The sequence below is a fragment of the Otolemur garnettii genome, unplaced genomic scaffold (genome assembly GCF_000181295.1).
Source record: "Otolemur garnettii isolate 467f Iridium unplaced genomic scaffold, OtoGar3 scaffold00195, whole genome shotgun sequence".
NCBI lineage: Eukaryota > Metazoa > Chordata > Mammalia > Primates > Galagidae > Otolemur > Otolemur garnettii.
Window position 1 is genome coordinate 2,772,497 of NW_003852590.1, and position 16,475 is coordinate 2,788,971.

A 16,475-nucleotide genomic window follows, 5' to 3' on the forward strand; every position below is an offset into this window, starting at 1 on the left:
ACACAGAGCAGGTGTTAGGCAAATGTTAACTATTATTATCATCAATCCTATTGGATCATTCCCAATCATTTACAGTGATGTTCAGGTACTTTCCATCTTTCAAAATAAAAAACCTCACCGATGCCACAGTCCCAGCATCTACTCCAGATGTTTCTAGAAGAGTTTATACACATTCTGTCCCCACTTCTTCACATTCCATTTACTCGTTTCTTCTCCAGCTTCCTGCACTATCTGCGCACCACTCCTCTAAGATGGCTTGCCAATGTCACCCAAAACTGCAATGCTGTCAAGTTCAAAGAACACTTCTAATCCAGCAGCGTCCAACGCTGTTCATCATTCTCTCCTCTCTCCTGCTTTGCGGCACCATACTCTCCTGGTTCTCCTACCTCTCCGACCCTTTCCCCCCCTCCCACTGCTCTCTCTTTATCCCACCATAAATGCTGAAGTTCTTCAGGGCTCAGATCTGGCCTCTTTCATTTTCTATGGAATCTTATCCATTCAGTACTCAACACATGAACTTGAGTTATCAGTTCCGTTAAAAGTAGAAGATCATGACATTCCTCTACAGAAAACAATCTAGTGGCTTCCCATTTTACTCAGAACAAATGCCAGAGTCCTTGCAGAGACCAGCACGGCTCTGTACCCTCTGCATGGCCCTTCCGTACACTGCTCCCTCTGGCTGCATCTCTCACTCACACCCCTTCTCTGCAGCCTCCTCACTGTTCCTAGCAAAGGCAGGCACACTCCTGCCTCAGAGCTTTGTGCCTGTGGTCCTCTCTGCCTGGGCTTCTTCCTCAGACTCCTGCATGGCTCACTTCCTCACTTCTCACACTTCTACTCAAAGAAGCCTTCTCAGTGAGGTGTCCTCTGGGCCTTCTGTCTACATCCTCTATCCCATATCCTCTTTGATTTTTTTTCCTCCGTATTATTTATAATTATGCACCCTATATTTTATGTATCCATCACTGTTACAGTCTATTTACCCAGTCTAAAGTAAGAGTTCCAGGAGGGCAGGCACCTTGTGTTTTGTTTCCTTTGTATTCCTGGTACCTCTAACAGGACCAGCACATAGTAAGCACTTTGTTTACTTACTTATTCCCACAGTTGTCTACTTACTTTGTTTACTTCTTGTTCCCTTAGTTGTTTTTTAATCAGTGCTAGTGTCTTTCAAACTTAAATCTCTAATTCATACCTCTACGCTCCAACTCCTAAATGTATGTATTCTTTCCCTCCCTTCCATCATCAGATCCTATCAATTCTATCTCCTACATTTGTTTCAAATTTGTTTGCTTCTCTCCTTTGCCACCAGGCAAGTCTAAGACACTACTACTGATCACGCCTAGATCACTGCAGTAAACTCATGCCTGGTCTCTATTTCTACTTTATTAATTAATTAATTTGTTTATTTATTTTTGGAGATGAAGTCTGTGTCACCTGGGCTAGAGTACAGTGGTGTCATCATAGCTCAAACTCCTGGGCTCAAGTGATCCTTCTGCCTCAGCCTCCAGAGTAGCTGGGACTACAGGTGTCCGCCACCACACCTGGCTGATACATCCACTCTGAGCACCCCAAAACCTATCTGCACTCAGCCATAATTATCATCTTAAAGCAAACTGAATCAAACGAAAAATGAGATTGCTCCATATTAAACCCAAGATGCTTTTTAAGATACTCATTTCTCCTCCTTTAGGTCACGATTTCAAAGACGTCTTCCCTAATGTACCTAAACCAGGCTTCCCTTTGCCTCCCAACTCCCTGCTGTCCCCGCAGCATCCTCTTCAATGCTGTTTCCTTGAGAGCACTTACAATAGTTCATAATTATTTTATACTTATTTTGTTTACTTGTTCTTTATAGTCTCAGTAGACTAAACTCCATGAAAACAAAGGACCATTTTCTCATTCAACAACATAACTAATACTCAGCACAGTGCCTGGTACATAATTAACATGTCTGCTGAAAGAAGGAAGGAGGGAATCAATCAATCTAGGCAGTGTACTAAAAGTGCCCTGGAAACCATGGACTGACTGTGAGGTGTGCAGGAGAGTGGCCAAGAGCACTGGCACTAGGGTAAGGCTGCCTGATTTCACAGGCCACATCTCTGCCACTTAATGGCCACACGACCTTAGGCAGCTTACTTCTCCACTTTACTTACTGTCCACTTTAATTATATTTACAATCATACGTCTAACATTAATTAAAACACGTAAACAGACTAGTAAATTCCATTTGTGCATTTTATACATATATACTTATAATGGCCCTTATTTTATCAATGAGGGAATTCAGATTTAGAGTTTATGCTTTGTCCAAAGTCACAAAGACTCTGCCTAAAAAATGGTTAATTTCTATTTTGAATTCCCCAGGAGTTTAGAGCACTCCTCACACTTACATACAATTGTAACTGCTATTTCATGAAGGCTTAATAACAACAAGGGTAGCAATACTTGCATACATCTAAAGCTAACGGGCCTGCTGTGTTTTCATGGAGTAAATCTGCAGGTAGTTTTTAATGTTCATGTTTACATTAAATGTATTTAAATGTACTGATGTGGCACCTGTGGCATAAAGGACTAGGGCACCGGCCCCATATACTGGAGATGGTGGGTTCAAACCCAGCCCCAGCCAAAAACTACAAAAAAATAAAAAATAAATGTACTTTACATATTCTACAATGAATACTTACTACTTTCATAACTAAAAAGTGACAATTAAAAAAAAAAGATTCTTACCATACAAGCTTGACTTAGCCGATACTCCATAGTTAATACCTCCTGCAAGGTCTTTGAGGACCCCTCCATGAGCTGCCTTAGTGTAATCTTTAGAGATGTTGGAGACATCTTACTAATTACCTTTTGGGGGGGAAAATACAAGTTTTAGCCCAACAGCTCCTTTATTGTGTATAATAAACTGAGTTTATATATAAATCATATTAAAATATGCCCTTTAATAGTACTTTCATATGCCAAAGTCTCATAAAAGATTATAATCTAATCTTGCCAAAGCACCAAAAATAAAAGTTTTCTAATCTGTTGCAAAAACAAAACATTATCCTACAAGTAAAATAAATTCTGTCTCTGTAACTCAAGCAATAAAATTAACCTACATTTGTAGTTTGCCGGGCATAAATTATCCCAAGTAGCTAATTAATAAAATTAATACACACTTTATAAGCTACTCATATTCATGGAGGACATTTTATTTTACAAAGTAAAGAAGGTGAAGAAGCAGAGATACAGTAGTTCTTCCTTCCCAATTTGTGGCTGTGGAAAAGCATCTTAACTTCACATAAACATAAATCTACTTACCGTGGAAGTAAGGAGAGAAAACAGGTCACTGTGAAGCCCTTTTCTATGGTATTTAAATATTTAATAAAACGAGAATCACAGACACGCCACCTCGTCTACAATGCTATGTCACTCCTTTTGAATGTACAAAGGCTACCACCAGTTCCTACACATGTGTGTGACTGCTGCAAGAGGTCATGACATGCTGTGTAGATCTGATGCCCGCCCTTTCCTTTGTAATTGCAATGCATAGTTTCCAGGCTTATTGTTGAATGACAGTCTCAAAGGTTCGAACTTTACTTGAGTTCCTACAATTCCCCACTTCAGGACTCTGTGCTCTTTGTAGCACCCTTAAGTCTGGCAACCAGATTCAAGCAACAGACTCAACAGACAGGACAATATATTACCTAGCAGGTGCCAGAGCTTCCATAGAAGACCACCATGGGAGAAATTCAGGGAAATTTAATATCATAACCATAACCACAGTACTGCTGGTGAGAAAGAAAGAAAACTGATGAAGGGCTTTGATAAGAGGGGTTCTTTGTGAGAACTCATTCTTTGTCCTAGGTGCTTTATGCACATTATCCCACTTCCCACTTAATGCCCTTGATAGCAATCCTACTCTACGTTCTCACCCTTCTGGTCACAGGCTGTGTGGATGAGGGGACAATAGCATCTCTGCAGCAGTCTCTACACTGTGCTGCAACCCTCCCCTTCCTGTAGGCTGGAAGATAATGGATTCATCTTCCCGACAAAAAATCACTAGTTTCCTTTCCTGGGAGCAATACCTGTATTATCTCCAGTGAACCCCTGGCGGAACTTCATTCATGATGCTAAAAGATGTCTCTAAGGAAGTGACGCAGCCATCTTACTGGCTTTTCTAGTCTGCAAGGTCAAAGGCGCTGCACCACCAGCACTGCTGTGGGACTCAAGCCCACACTCCCTCAGCACCAGCACCAACATCAGCTGCTTATGCTTTCTACTATTGCTTGGTTTGGAACTTTACGTGTCATCTGGATTTCACAAACCACATAAATCTGTGTTTTGCTACACTTCCTCAGTTGGCTACCAAGTAATTTCATAAGAAAGGCCCCTAAGGGCCCCATTTATCTGTGTTTGTCTCATATATACATAAAAAATGGAAAAACTTCATTTAAAAATCTGTTGGTTCAGAGATTTCATGAAATACTATTTAAAGATATTTTCAAAGGTAGACACCATATAGGAAGAAACTGGTAGACTGACAATTCCAGGATCCTTATGGTTTCCAAGAACTCTTACTATGCTAGCAATTTAGCACAGAAGCTTACGGCTGGGACTCTGGGCTCAGACAGCTCTGGGTTGGAATCCCAGCTCTACCACTTCCTCCATGATTGGCCTTCGTTTCCTCATTTGTAAAACAGGGATAATCCACCTGATAAATGGTACGGCAGCGCAGGACAGTGCAAGGTGTCTGAAACTGAGCAAAACAGGGAAGAGAAGGAATATTTATAGAGCACATGTCCCTCGCCCCTCAAGGAAGTACTTTTTAACATGTTTCATCACAATGTGGGAAAGGGCATAGCACGCCCACTGTATTGATGAGAAAACCAGACTCTAACATCAATTTTTCCACAGTCACTTAGGAAGTGAAAGAACTGGAACACAAACCAAGGCTGCTGACTCGGAAACCTACCTCCTACCACATGAGGCTATAAAAATAGTCAAGAATGTCAAAAGCTGCAGGAGAATTTGAACAACAACCAAAAAAAAACACAAAAAAAACAAACAGAAGAGGATACTGCATCAGGTAATAAACACAAGTGAATACAAACTTGCTGTATAATTTTGATGGCAAGAGGGAAGATAAAGTCTGGACAGTAGCTTGAAGAACAACAGGATCAGGGAAGGCCCTTTTTTTTTTTTGGAAAAAAGCTTTTTGAAAATAGTGGCAAAAGAAAATGTGTCACTAACTCAAGAAGGTAAAATTGAAGATACTGAAAGAGGGAGATCATTAATTCCTAGAGGGCGCAGGAAAGGATGGAACGCGATCACAGATGGTATTGCTCACGGCAAGGAGAAATCTGTTAGAGGAAATTAAAGAAGGGAAGATGAAAAATAGTTAAAGGGGTTCATATAATATGGTTTCAATCATTAAAAAGGACACGCATAAGAGTATTCTGGAAAATCTGATAAACAATTAAGACTTGAATCTTTACCTATCCCAAAAATATGTACTGATACAAATCTGTGCCCGCATAACTTAGTGAATATATTTCTTTTTCTTATAGAACACTGGTCTGTGTTATGGCAGCTCAGTTGGCAGGGCGACAGCCACATACAACTAGGTTGGTGGGTTCGAACCCGGCCCCGGCCAGTGAAAAACAACAATGCAACTTCACAACAACAAAAAAATAGCCAGGCATTGTGGCAGGCACCTGTAGTCCCAGCTACTTGGGAGGCTGAGGCAAGAGAATGCTTACGTCCAAGAGTTTGAGGTTGCTGTGAGCTGTGACGCCACGGCACTCTACCCAGGACAACAGCCTGAGACTCTGTCTCAAAAAATAAATAAATAAATAAATAAATATTAGTTGTTTGAAGATTAATGGGGAGGAAGATTAGTCTCCTACTATCCAGGAGCCAATTTCTTTTTTCCTTTATTAAATGATTCACATTCTGATCTCAATTCAACAATATTATTGATCATCTATTATGCAACAGACACCTTAGGGAAGACAATAATAGACAGACATGGTCCTTGCAGTTAAAGAGCATTATCAGCACTATAACCACTACCCTTCAGAGTGATGCTGTCTCAAAAACAACCAAAAAACCTAATTAATGGAAACCTAACTAGTTGTAACCTAACTGAAAGGAATACATAATAAATGTGTAGGATGGATACACACAGGAGAAGAATTTTGCAATCCTCTGAATAAAGGCTATAGGATACACAGGCTACTAACATGCTGTGAGATGAACTTCTAATCCTTCAGTGGCCAGTAAAAGGCCACCTTGCCCTTTTTTTTTTTTTTTTTTTTGCCATTTTTGGCCAGGGCTGGGTTTGAACCCTCCACCTCCAGCATATGGAGCTGGCACCCTACTCCTTTGAGCCACAGGTACCACCCTTTTGCCCTTTTAATTTCTCACATCTATCATGAAAAATGCTCTGTGATAGGTGCTTGGAGAGACAGGGATAAGGCGGCTGTCAGGAGATTATAATTTGTGCTAGGTATCACTCAACAAAGCAAAAAGACACAATAGAATAGAGACAAGCAGATAGAAGCACACAAACCTTTATAGAATAACACTGTCACTTAATGGTGGTTTACAATATTGCCACTGAGGATCTGAAGCTGTGTTGTGTTTTTATTTAAATGGGAAATCTCTTAGCATTTGCCCTCAGGGCTGAATGAAATTAAGTGGAAGGTAGAATGTAAACCACAAGTAATAAGTCACATCACGTTATTTTAAAACCAAGCAGCAAAAGCCCTGTTATATTTTGCACACTAAATAGGTCTTTAATTTTAACTAGTTAAAATCAACCATAGTCAAGATTTATGTCTTGCTATGAATTATAAATATTTTTCTAATATTTAGAAAAGATCTAATAATCTTATACATTATATACTTATATCTATAAATCTTCTCCAGAAGTGTTCAGACAATAAAATACAAGTCCACTTCAGTGATCAGTACAGTTTCACAGAAACATTTTTATTTTTTAATGTATTTTCACTATTCTGAAATGTTATATTACTATATAACCAAATAGCCCTTTGCTTAAAGAGATGGCGCTAGTATTTCTTTTTTCTTATCTACAGCAAAAGGCTTAGAGCCAGTGCAAGAGGAGTGTTTTCTGCAACCTGATCATAAGACTTTTCTGGTAATTTCCTAAAAGCATTAACAATTTAAATAAAATGAAAAGATGGCATGTAAAGATGCAAGTATTGCCAATTTCTGATACCCTAAATGCTCGTGACAGCATTTCAGGGTCACTAAGGTCCCTCCTATTTACATAAGTTTATACATTTTCTCTTAAAGTTAACTGCATTTGTTCCCCAAAGGCACAATATATCAACACTGCCACTAAACTGCTCTTACTAATAGCAATAAAGTGCACTATAATGGGTATTTTCAGCAAATGTAACACATACCTCTATAGAGTAAACCATTTTTTAACATAATTTGGTAAGTCAATTTTTTTTTTTTTTCACTATGTCACCCTAGGTAGAGTGCCGTTGCATTACAGCTCACAGCAACTTCAAACTCTTGGACTTAAACGATTCTCTTGCCTCAGCCTCCTGAGTAGCTGGGACTACAGGTGCCCACCACAATGACAGGCTATATTTTTGGTGCAGTTGTCACTGTTGTCTAGCAGGCCCAGGCTGGTCAAACCCGCCAGCTTTGGTGTATGTGGCCGGTGCCCTACTCACTGAGCTACAGACGCCAAGCCGGGTAAGTCAATTTTATTTTTAGTTTTAATATATAATTTATATGATAAAATTCACTCATTTTAAGTGCACAAAGTTCTATAAGTTATCTTATTTTTTCAGAGACAGGGTCTTCCTATTTCACCCAGGGTATTATACAGTGGTGTGATCATAGTTCACTGTAACCTCAACTTGTAGGCTCAAGCATTCTCCTAGCTTAGCCTCCCAAGTAGTTGGGACTAAAGGTGTATGCCACCGTGCCTGGCAAATTTTTTTTAGAGATAGGATCTCACGATGTTGCCCAGGCTGGTCTTACACTCCTGATCTCAAGCATTCTTCTTACCTTGGCTGCCTTAAGTAATGGGATTACAGGCATGAGCACCACATCCAGCCAGGTCTAGAAACTGGGATAAATGTATACAATTGTGTAACTATCCCTTCCATCAAAATACAGATATTTCTTTCACCCCATAGACTTCTCCTTATCCATGGCAGTTGATCTGTTTTCTGTTTCTATAGTTTTACTCTTTCAAGAATTCCATAAAAATAAAACCATACAGTAAGTGGTCCTCTGTGTCTGCCTTCTTTCACTGGCATAATGCTTCTGAGATTTCACATGTTATTGCACGTATCAGTGGCTCATTCCTTCTTAGAGATGAGTAGTAGTATTCCACTATATAAACATATCAAAACGTGTTTATTCATTCAGTAATAAGCACTGAGTTGTTTCTAATTTTTGGCTAGTATAAATAAAGCCACTATGAACATATAAGTACAAACATTTGTGTGGACTCGTGTACATATTCTTGGGTCAATCTGTAGGAGTGGGATTGTTGGGTTTCATGTTTAACTTCATAAGAAAATGCCAAAGTGCTTTCCTGCCACAATGTGTGAGTTCTAGGTGCTCCACACTCTCACTTTGTGTTGGGATCAGCAGTCTTTTTAACTTTAGCTATTCTAATGGATATACAGTGATATCTCGTTATACTTTTAATTTGCATTTTCTCAATGATTAAAGATCTTGAGAACTGTGCTTACAGACCATGTGCCTACTACAAGCACCAATGTGCTTACTGACCATATCTTTGGCAAACTAATTTTCCCACTTTTTAATTGTGCTGTTTATATTTTTATTAAATTATAAGAGCTTACATAGGGTGAATTAGTCCTTTTATCAGGTATGTCTTACAAACATTTCCTCAAGTATGTACCTTTATTTCATATTCTTGATAATACCTTCTAAAAAGGCCAAAAGCATTTAATTATTATATTAAAGATTAGTTTACCAATTTTTTCTCTTATAGTTCATGATTTTTACATTAAAAAAACCCCAACTAACCAAAAATACACAGTGATATTCATTTCTCCTATGTTTTATTTTAGAAGTAATATAGATTTAACCCTAACATTGAGGTGCATAATCCATTTTGAATTGATATGAAATAAAGTAAGAGTCAAGTTTTTCCCCCCTTTTAAATGAATATCCAGTTGTTTCAGAACCATTTGTTGAAATGACTATATTTCCCACTCCCATACCCCAAATTATTAATACCTAGGGCATCAGTGCAGTCTTTACTATGGGGTTCATTTATCTCCACTATTGAGATGTGAACCTCCCAGCAGACAGGAACATGGTCTCTTCCCAGGCCAGAAATGAGTCTTGGTATTTTTTCAGACCACCACTTTCCTATAAGGCTTTTCCTTGTCTTCTTCTGTTTTACTCCAAACATGTGCAGATCAATATTTTGGAAGAAAGCTGAGGCAATCTTTGTTTCCCTCCTCCCAGGATTGCCTGTATTGTCCCATGTCTCTAAACAGTTGTGTTATATATTTTGTCTAGTTTTCTAATGGTTTATAGCAGAACAATTCCAATAGCTATTAATTATTCATGAACAAAAGCCTGTCACTTTATTTTGGAATAGTATATTCTATATTATTATGTAAACAATTCTCAAAGCTTACAAAAAGACTTGGGCACATGGCATTGGACTAAGAGGAGGTGAGAAGGGGGCATGCATCCGGGGGGAGCATCATGCAGGAGTGTACTTATATCCATGTGAGGCAGGCAGTGTCCAGATTGCCAATGCTTGCTAGGAACTGTACTACCTTGAATATGGGATTAAGATCAATAGTCAAATGCCAAGTGACAAAACCATCAGTGGTGGAGATGACTCCTTCAACACGTTCTTCAGCGAGCCCGGGGCTAGCAAACGTGTGCCCAGAGCAGTGGACCTGGAGCCCACCGTGGTCAATGAAGTGCACACAGGAACCTACAGGCAGCTCTTCACCCAGAGTAGCTGATCACTAGGAAGGAAGACATAGCCAATAATTTTACCAGAGGCCATTACACCATCTGCAAGGAGATCATTGACCTGGTCCTGGCCTGGATCTGCAAACTGATAGACCTGTGCATGGGACTGCAGGGCTTTCTCATCTTCCACAGCTTTGGGGGTGGCACCAGCTCTGGGTTCACATCTCTGCTCATGAAGGGACTGTCAGCAGACTATGGCAAGAACTACAAGCTGGAATTTGCCATTTACCCAGCCCCCGTGGGTTTCCATAGCCCTGATGGAACCCTACAACTCCATCCTGACCACTCACACGACCCCGGAACACTCTGACTATGCTTCATGGTGAACAACGAAACCATCTATACGTATGTCAGTGCAACCTGGATACTAAGCATCCTAAGTACACCAACCTCAACCAGACTGGGTAGATCACATACTCTACCATAGCCTCCCTATGATTTGATGGGGCCTTGAATGTGGTGGACTTGACAGAATTCCAGATCAGCCTGGTGCCATATCCCTGCATCCACTGCCCCGGGCCATGAGTGCCCCTGTCATCTCAGCCAAGAAGGCCTACCATGAGCAGTTCTCTGTGGACAAGATCACCAATGCCTGCTTTGAGCCAGCTAATCAGATGATCAAGCATGACCCTCACCATGGCAGGTACATGGCCACTGCATGATGCACATGGGGAACATGGTCCCAAAATACCTCAGTGCTCCATTGCTACCATCAAGACCAAGCGCACATCCAGGCTGTGGACTGGTGTCTGACTCAATTTAAGATGGGCACTAACGACCAGCCCTGCACCATGGTCTCTGGGTGCAACCTGGCCAAGGTGGAGCAGGCTGTGCGCATGCTGAGCAACACCATCTCCAGCCCATGGCCTAGGACTTCTTAATTATTAAGAAAATGCAAATCAAAACCACAACGGGATATCACCTCACAGCCATTAGAAGGCTACTATCAAAATAAAAAATAATAACAAGTGTTGGAAGATTTGGAGAAATTAGAACCCTCGTGCACTGTTGGTAGCAATACTACAAAATGGCACAGTTGCTCTGAAAAACAGTATGGCATTTCCTCAAAAATTAAAACAGAGTTATCATATGTTCCAGCAATTCCACTTCAGAATACATTTCCAAAAATCCGAAAGCAGGGTCTTGAAGAGGTACTTGTAAAGCCATGTTCATGGCAGTTATTATTCATAAAAGCTGAAAGGTAGAAGCTACTCAAGTATCCATCAGCATATGTATGAACAAAACACAATGTATACATACAATGGAATAACATTTAACTTTCAAATGGAAGGAAACTCTGGCACATGGATGAACATTGAAGACATTATGCTAAGTGTAATAAGGGACTCATAAAAGACAGACATGACTCTACCTGCCAGGAACTATGAAAAGGGAAAAATACAACTGTTAAGCAGATATACAATAGTTCCAGTTTTGCAAGATGAAAATGTTCTAAAGCTTGGTTGTACAACATAAATATACTTGACGATACTGAACAGTACACTTAAAAAAGGTCAAGATGGTAAATTTTATGTTATACATTTTTTTTTGGACACAAAATTAAATTAATTTTAATTGAATTAAATTTCACAATTAAAAATATATACACACAAACATGAGAGTGCTGTGACTAGTCTTTGTGTAAGGTATCTCTAATGTAGGACACCCACTTGTTATTCAGGGCAATTAAATAACTCATTAGCTTACACGGATTACTTGGCACCATAAACAACCTACATTATAAAGAGAAATTACAAGAAGGTTTGAGGAATTCCAACCATAAACATAATAAAAGAAAAAAGGAAGAAGAAAAAGAAAAAAAGGTGCAATGGGACTTTGGAAGAAAATCTAAGAAAGGATATGAGAAGCTATAACATAAGGTACTACGAAACAGAGAATTTACAACTTCCTCGTGTTATTCTTTTCAAATCTTGAATGCTATCCTATAGTGATTAGCAGTAAAAACCTTAAAAATCTAAAAAGGGATTTAAAAAAACCCCTATGTCCTTATTTAATGATTGACAAATACACTGAAAAGACTTTGTTCTTCCCCATAATCTTGGAAAGGAACCTCTAAGACATAAAGCAGGTATGTGCAACTTAGAACACAGAAGTGGGCCCTGCAGAAGAGAAAGGAATCCCCAACGTGCCCACAGGGCTCAGGGGCAATCCCAAAGCCCTACTGGCAGAAGTATTAGAATCTTCTTTAAAATCCGTTCAAACATTTCATCTGTAAGCCTTTCACAAATCACTAACAACTACTTTCTGCTTCAGAGGTGTTTTGTGTTTCTAGCTGACATAATTAAAAGCAGCCTTGTATCTAATCTCTGCGAGGGAGACTCAGTGGGAATGTTTTGATCCCTGCATCACGTTTCCAGCAGATGTGAATATTTTGGAGCTACACTCATTCACTAGAGCTGTAGATCAACTGAATAAAAATGAGAATCTGTTCTTCCAATGACAGTGCTATGTTGATCCCAGCTGTGATGTATGGTTTCTCAATTGTTCATTTATGAACACAGACTAATCAGATGGCCAATGGAATGGCAAGAAAATTAAATGACCATGTAGTCCTCATCCCTCCGTTTGGGGGCAGGCCACTGGTTTTAAAATAACATGATTAGCTGCATATCAGTACTGCTTTAATGTGAAATCATATAGCCTATGAAGTTATGTGTTGAATGACTATTTTCAAATGAAGTTGCTAAGTGCATAATTAATTAGGCCATACTGCAGGGAGGAAAAACAATAACCAGAACACTAGGTTTTTATACTGCTCTGGAAACAAGAGAACCAACTTAAAGTCATAATACTTGAAAAATAAAGCAATTATTTACATGTACACAAACAAAAGTTGTTAATAGTAACAACCTACTTTTCTGAGTTAGGGAAATACATGGCTAGGCTACCTACTCTAATGTATGCCTATTCTTGAAAGTTAATAAAATTCTAACACTGAATAAGATTCCAAGAGACAAATTAACTTGGGATTTCCTCTTTAAGAATATAGTAGCAATGGGGAAATGTTTTTATCTTCACAGGTAAGACTTTATTAAAATTTTTTGTCAGTATGTTTTTTGACAACTGAAATGCTGTGATTATATCTATAAATAGAAAAATACTATCAGATATTCAAACACCTTTCTTTAAAGTATGAGGAAATATACTTTTTCTTTCCTTTGTCTAGAATTCTAAAATAATCCAAGTTTCATCATCATATTATACAATAGGTCAATACAATATAATACAATAGACTCAACTGTGGTAGATGGAATCTCTCTCTGGTTTAACAAGTTTCTTATTAAACCTCCACTTAGAAAGACCATATACTGATCTATTGCATACTAAGTAGAATTTTTAGATCACAATTGCAATATACAATAAGGTGACTTTTTCCGTGACTCAACCCTTCTTATATAATAAAAATGTAACTAAAAGCTTCCCCCACAGGAAAGAGGGACTCTTTGGAAATGAAGTATGTATAAAGCCCTTTTCTGCTACATTCAAAGAATGTAAAACCAGTGTGGCTTTTCCCTCAAAAACCTGCAGCCTGCAAGTAGACATGGCACTTGAGTATAGGTCAAGGTTAATGGAACTACTTTCTGAATGGAACTACCTAAATTTGAAAAAAACAAAACAATGCAGTGGGCTGTGTCATCACCACAGGGAGATGATGAGAGGCTTCCAGTTATAACACCTTACCATGGTCACTCAGGAAGAAAGGATCCCAATATTACCTTCAGCTGCTCTAGAGCAAAAGAGGAACCATCTTGCTGTAAGTTTTCAATAATCTGTTCCACAGTATTGGCTGAAAAACAACTATAAAAAAAGGAAACATAATTTTACCAAAGTGCAAGTAATTTCTTATTTCTAACATAGTGATGACTCTGAAATTAGGCTTACCCCCACCCCCATTTCGATAACGAAGAATTTTCTAAAATATTTTACAGAATGATGAAACAGAACATTGTTTGCCTAGGTGTGTGCAGTCTACCTTCATTAATACAAAAGAAAACCTAAATTTTCTCTTTTCTTTTGCTTTTTTGTATTTACTCTACTTGTATGTAAATAAATATTCCAACTGAGAAAAACTGATGCTTCTAAAAATGAAGAGATGGTTGTCTAATTTTCCAATAGTTTCCTCTTTCTGTTTCCTGAAGCTACTTTGTCAATCTCTCAAATCATTACATAAAACATTTTCCCTAATTGCCTTGATAAGACCTTAGAAGATGACTCTACAAAGATAAAAGTTAATTCAATTATTATTTTCTAGCCTCTCTTTCCCAATTAAGTAAAAAATGTTATCTTGTACTAAGATGATAGATTACTTAAATATAATAAATTTATTTTTCCTGGAAAGAACTAGGAAAGAAGCTACTTTCAAAGGTTAAAAAAAAGAAAAAAAAAAAAGCACCACACTAGCTGATCTCAGGATTCAGTACATCATCCAACCCAGTGTAATTACAATGTTAGGGAATTCAAGGTAATATAGTCTTTCCAAAGAATAAATATAACTGAGATCTCTTTAAGTACCTGTTTATTTTGTCCATGTGTTCCTCAAGTATAAAAGACTTGCCTTGATCAATCTTGGACTGTTTGAAAAGAAAAATCTTTAATAAATTTGAAACATCTCTATTTTTAAAATTTCTTAAAAATTTCATATTTAATGACAAACTTTGTGACAGATTATCACTTTCAATCAAATTACATCTAACAGTCTCCAAGTACTGTTGTGTGCTCAAAATTCACCGTATGGTACTATTATAGACTAGTTTAGAAAGTGCTGAAGTTGCCTACATGCCCTGGCCTTGGAGGTCAGTTGGCTGTCTGAGGTCAAGGTATCTTGCTCTGTAAGCCTGTATCTTGCTCTCACCCTGTAAACCTATCTTTCTCTTCCTCAATAAACTATGTTTCATGCTTGCCTCAAAAATAAATAAATAAATAAAAATTACAGTATCAAATGTCAAGTGTAAAAAAAATTCTTGTATTTTTATTCAAGTGTCTTTATGTATGGTACATTATCATGAAACTGTCTATATATTTAAGGACTGTAAGAGACCTGAGAAGTCATCCTGCCTAAATTTCCATCTGACCTAGTAATTCCCACTACATCCATGGTATCCCTGCAGCTCTGACTTGCAAGGAGAGAAATTAGTATCTCAAGAAAGAGCTCACAGGCACAGGAACGACTAAAATAATTAGTTTTTGTTGATGTTTTTTGTTTGTTTTTTATTGTCGGGGATTCACTGAGGATATACATAACCAGGTTGCATTGATTGATAAAGACCCTCTTATAATTGTATCCTGCCCCCAAAAGGTGTACCACACCCTGTGTCCCCCTACCCTGCCTTCCCTTTCTCAGGTCTCCCCATTCCCCACCCCCCACCATGTACTAGGACATTAATTGCCCTTATATCAGAATTGAGTACATATGATTCTTGCCTCTCCATTCTTGTGATGCTTTACTAAGAATAATGTGTTCCACATCCATCAGTTAATATAAAAGATGTAAAGTCTCCATCTTTTTTAGGAGTAGAATAGTATTCCATGGTATACATTTTGTTGCTGTTTTAATTCTAGATCAAAAATTAGTTCTCTCAAATTCATAGTTCTAGTTATTCCCTTCTCACACGTCATTTTTGTGTCCCCGCACAATCCAGGTCCTTTTTATGGACAAGTTCTAATTTATCAAGGTCATTCTTCAAGTACAGGACACATACCTTAGCTATAGGTGTGGATGAATCACAGAAAAGTACAACAGGGTTCCACATGCCCTTGTGTGCTTTGGGCATAACACTTTTACTAATAAAACTAACTCTGAGTTATTGCTGAGGCAGGACTATTATGTGGCTTTTTTCAACCTGTGCCATTGTAGGCTACATTTCTCTCATTTGGAAATTATGATTTTAGTACTTTGGACTAGAGTGCAAGATTTTCACTTATCCTTTATTAAACAGATCTCTCTCAACTCAAAGGATTGTTTTTTCACCCATATTCTTTTACCTAATTTTTCTTAGTTTCAAATCAACTTGATAAAAAATGCTATCAACAGTCTCATCCAAAACACTGAGGAAAATACTAAGTCCCAGATGACTTCCCTATAGAATAATTCCTACACATTTAACAGAACTTTTAATAAGGCCCTTCAACTCCCTGTCAAGTCTCTGATAAAAACGGATGAAATCCTCAGGTGCGCTGTATATTCACTGCACCAAGCACTCAATCTGCACTCACGTTCCTCATTCTACCACTTTTTTTTTCTGCTCCTCATTACATGCCCTTTATTTTTTTATTTTTTTTTATTTCTTATAGCATAACTTTGTACATTAATGCAATCATGGGGTACAGTGTGCTGTTTTCATATACATTTTGAAATACTCTCATCAAAGGGGTCAACATAATGTTCATGTCATTTTCCTAGTTATTGAGTTAAAACATTCATACTCTGCTTTTAGAAAGATTCACTC

General features: G+C 38.2%; 1 protein-coding gene and 1 pseudogene across 1 annotated transcript in view; one reads left to right on the plus strand and one right to left on the minus strand.

Annotated features, from left to right (window-relative positions):
- Positions 1–16,475, minus strand: part of LOC100962737 (3-hydroxyisobutyryl-CoA hydrolase, mitochondrial) — a gene marked incomplete at its 5' end in the record, with an annotated part of 29,350 nt that overhangs the window by 6,200 nt on the left and 6,675 nt on the right. The window contains 3 exons of the mRNA XM_012812201.2: positions 2,731–2,850; positions 13,746–13,827; positions 14,542–14,600. Coding sequence (XP_012667655.1) covers positions 2,731–2,850; positions 13,746–13,827; positions 14,542–14,600 — 261 coding nt within the window. The remainder of the gene's footprint in view (positions 1–2,730; positions 2,851–13,745; positions 13,828–14,541; positions 14,601–16,475) is intronic.
- LOC105888116 lies at positions 9,730–11,217 on the plus strand (annotated as a pseudogene).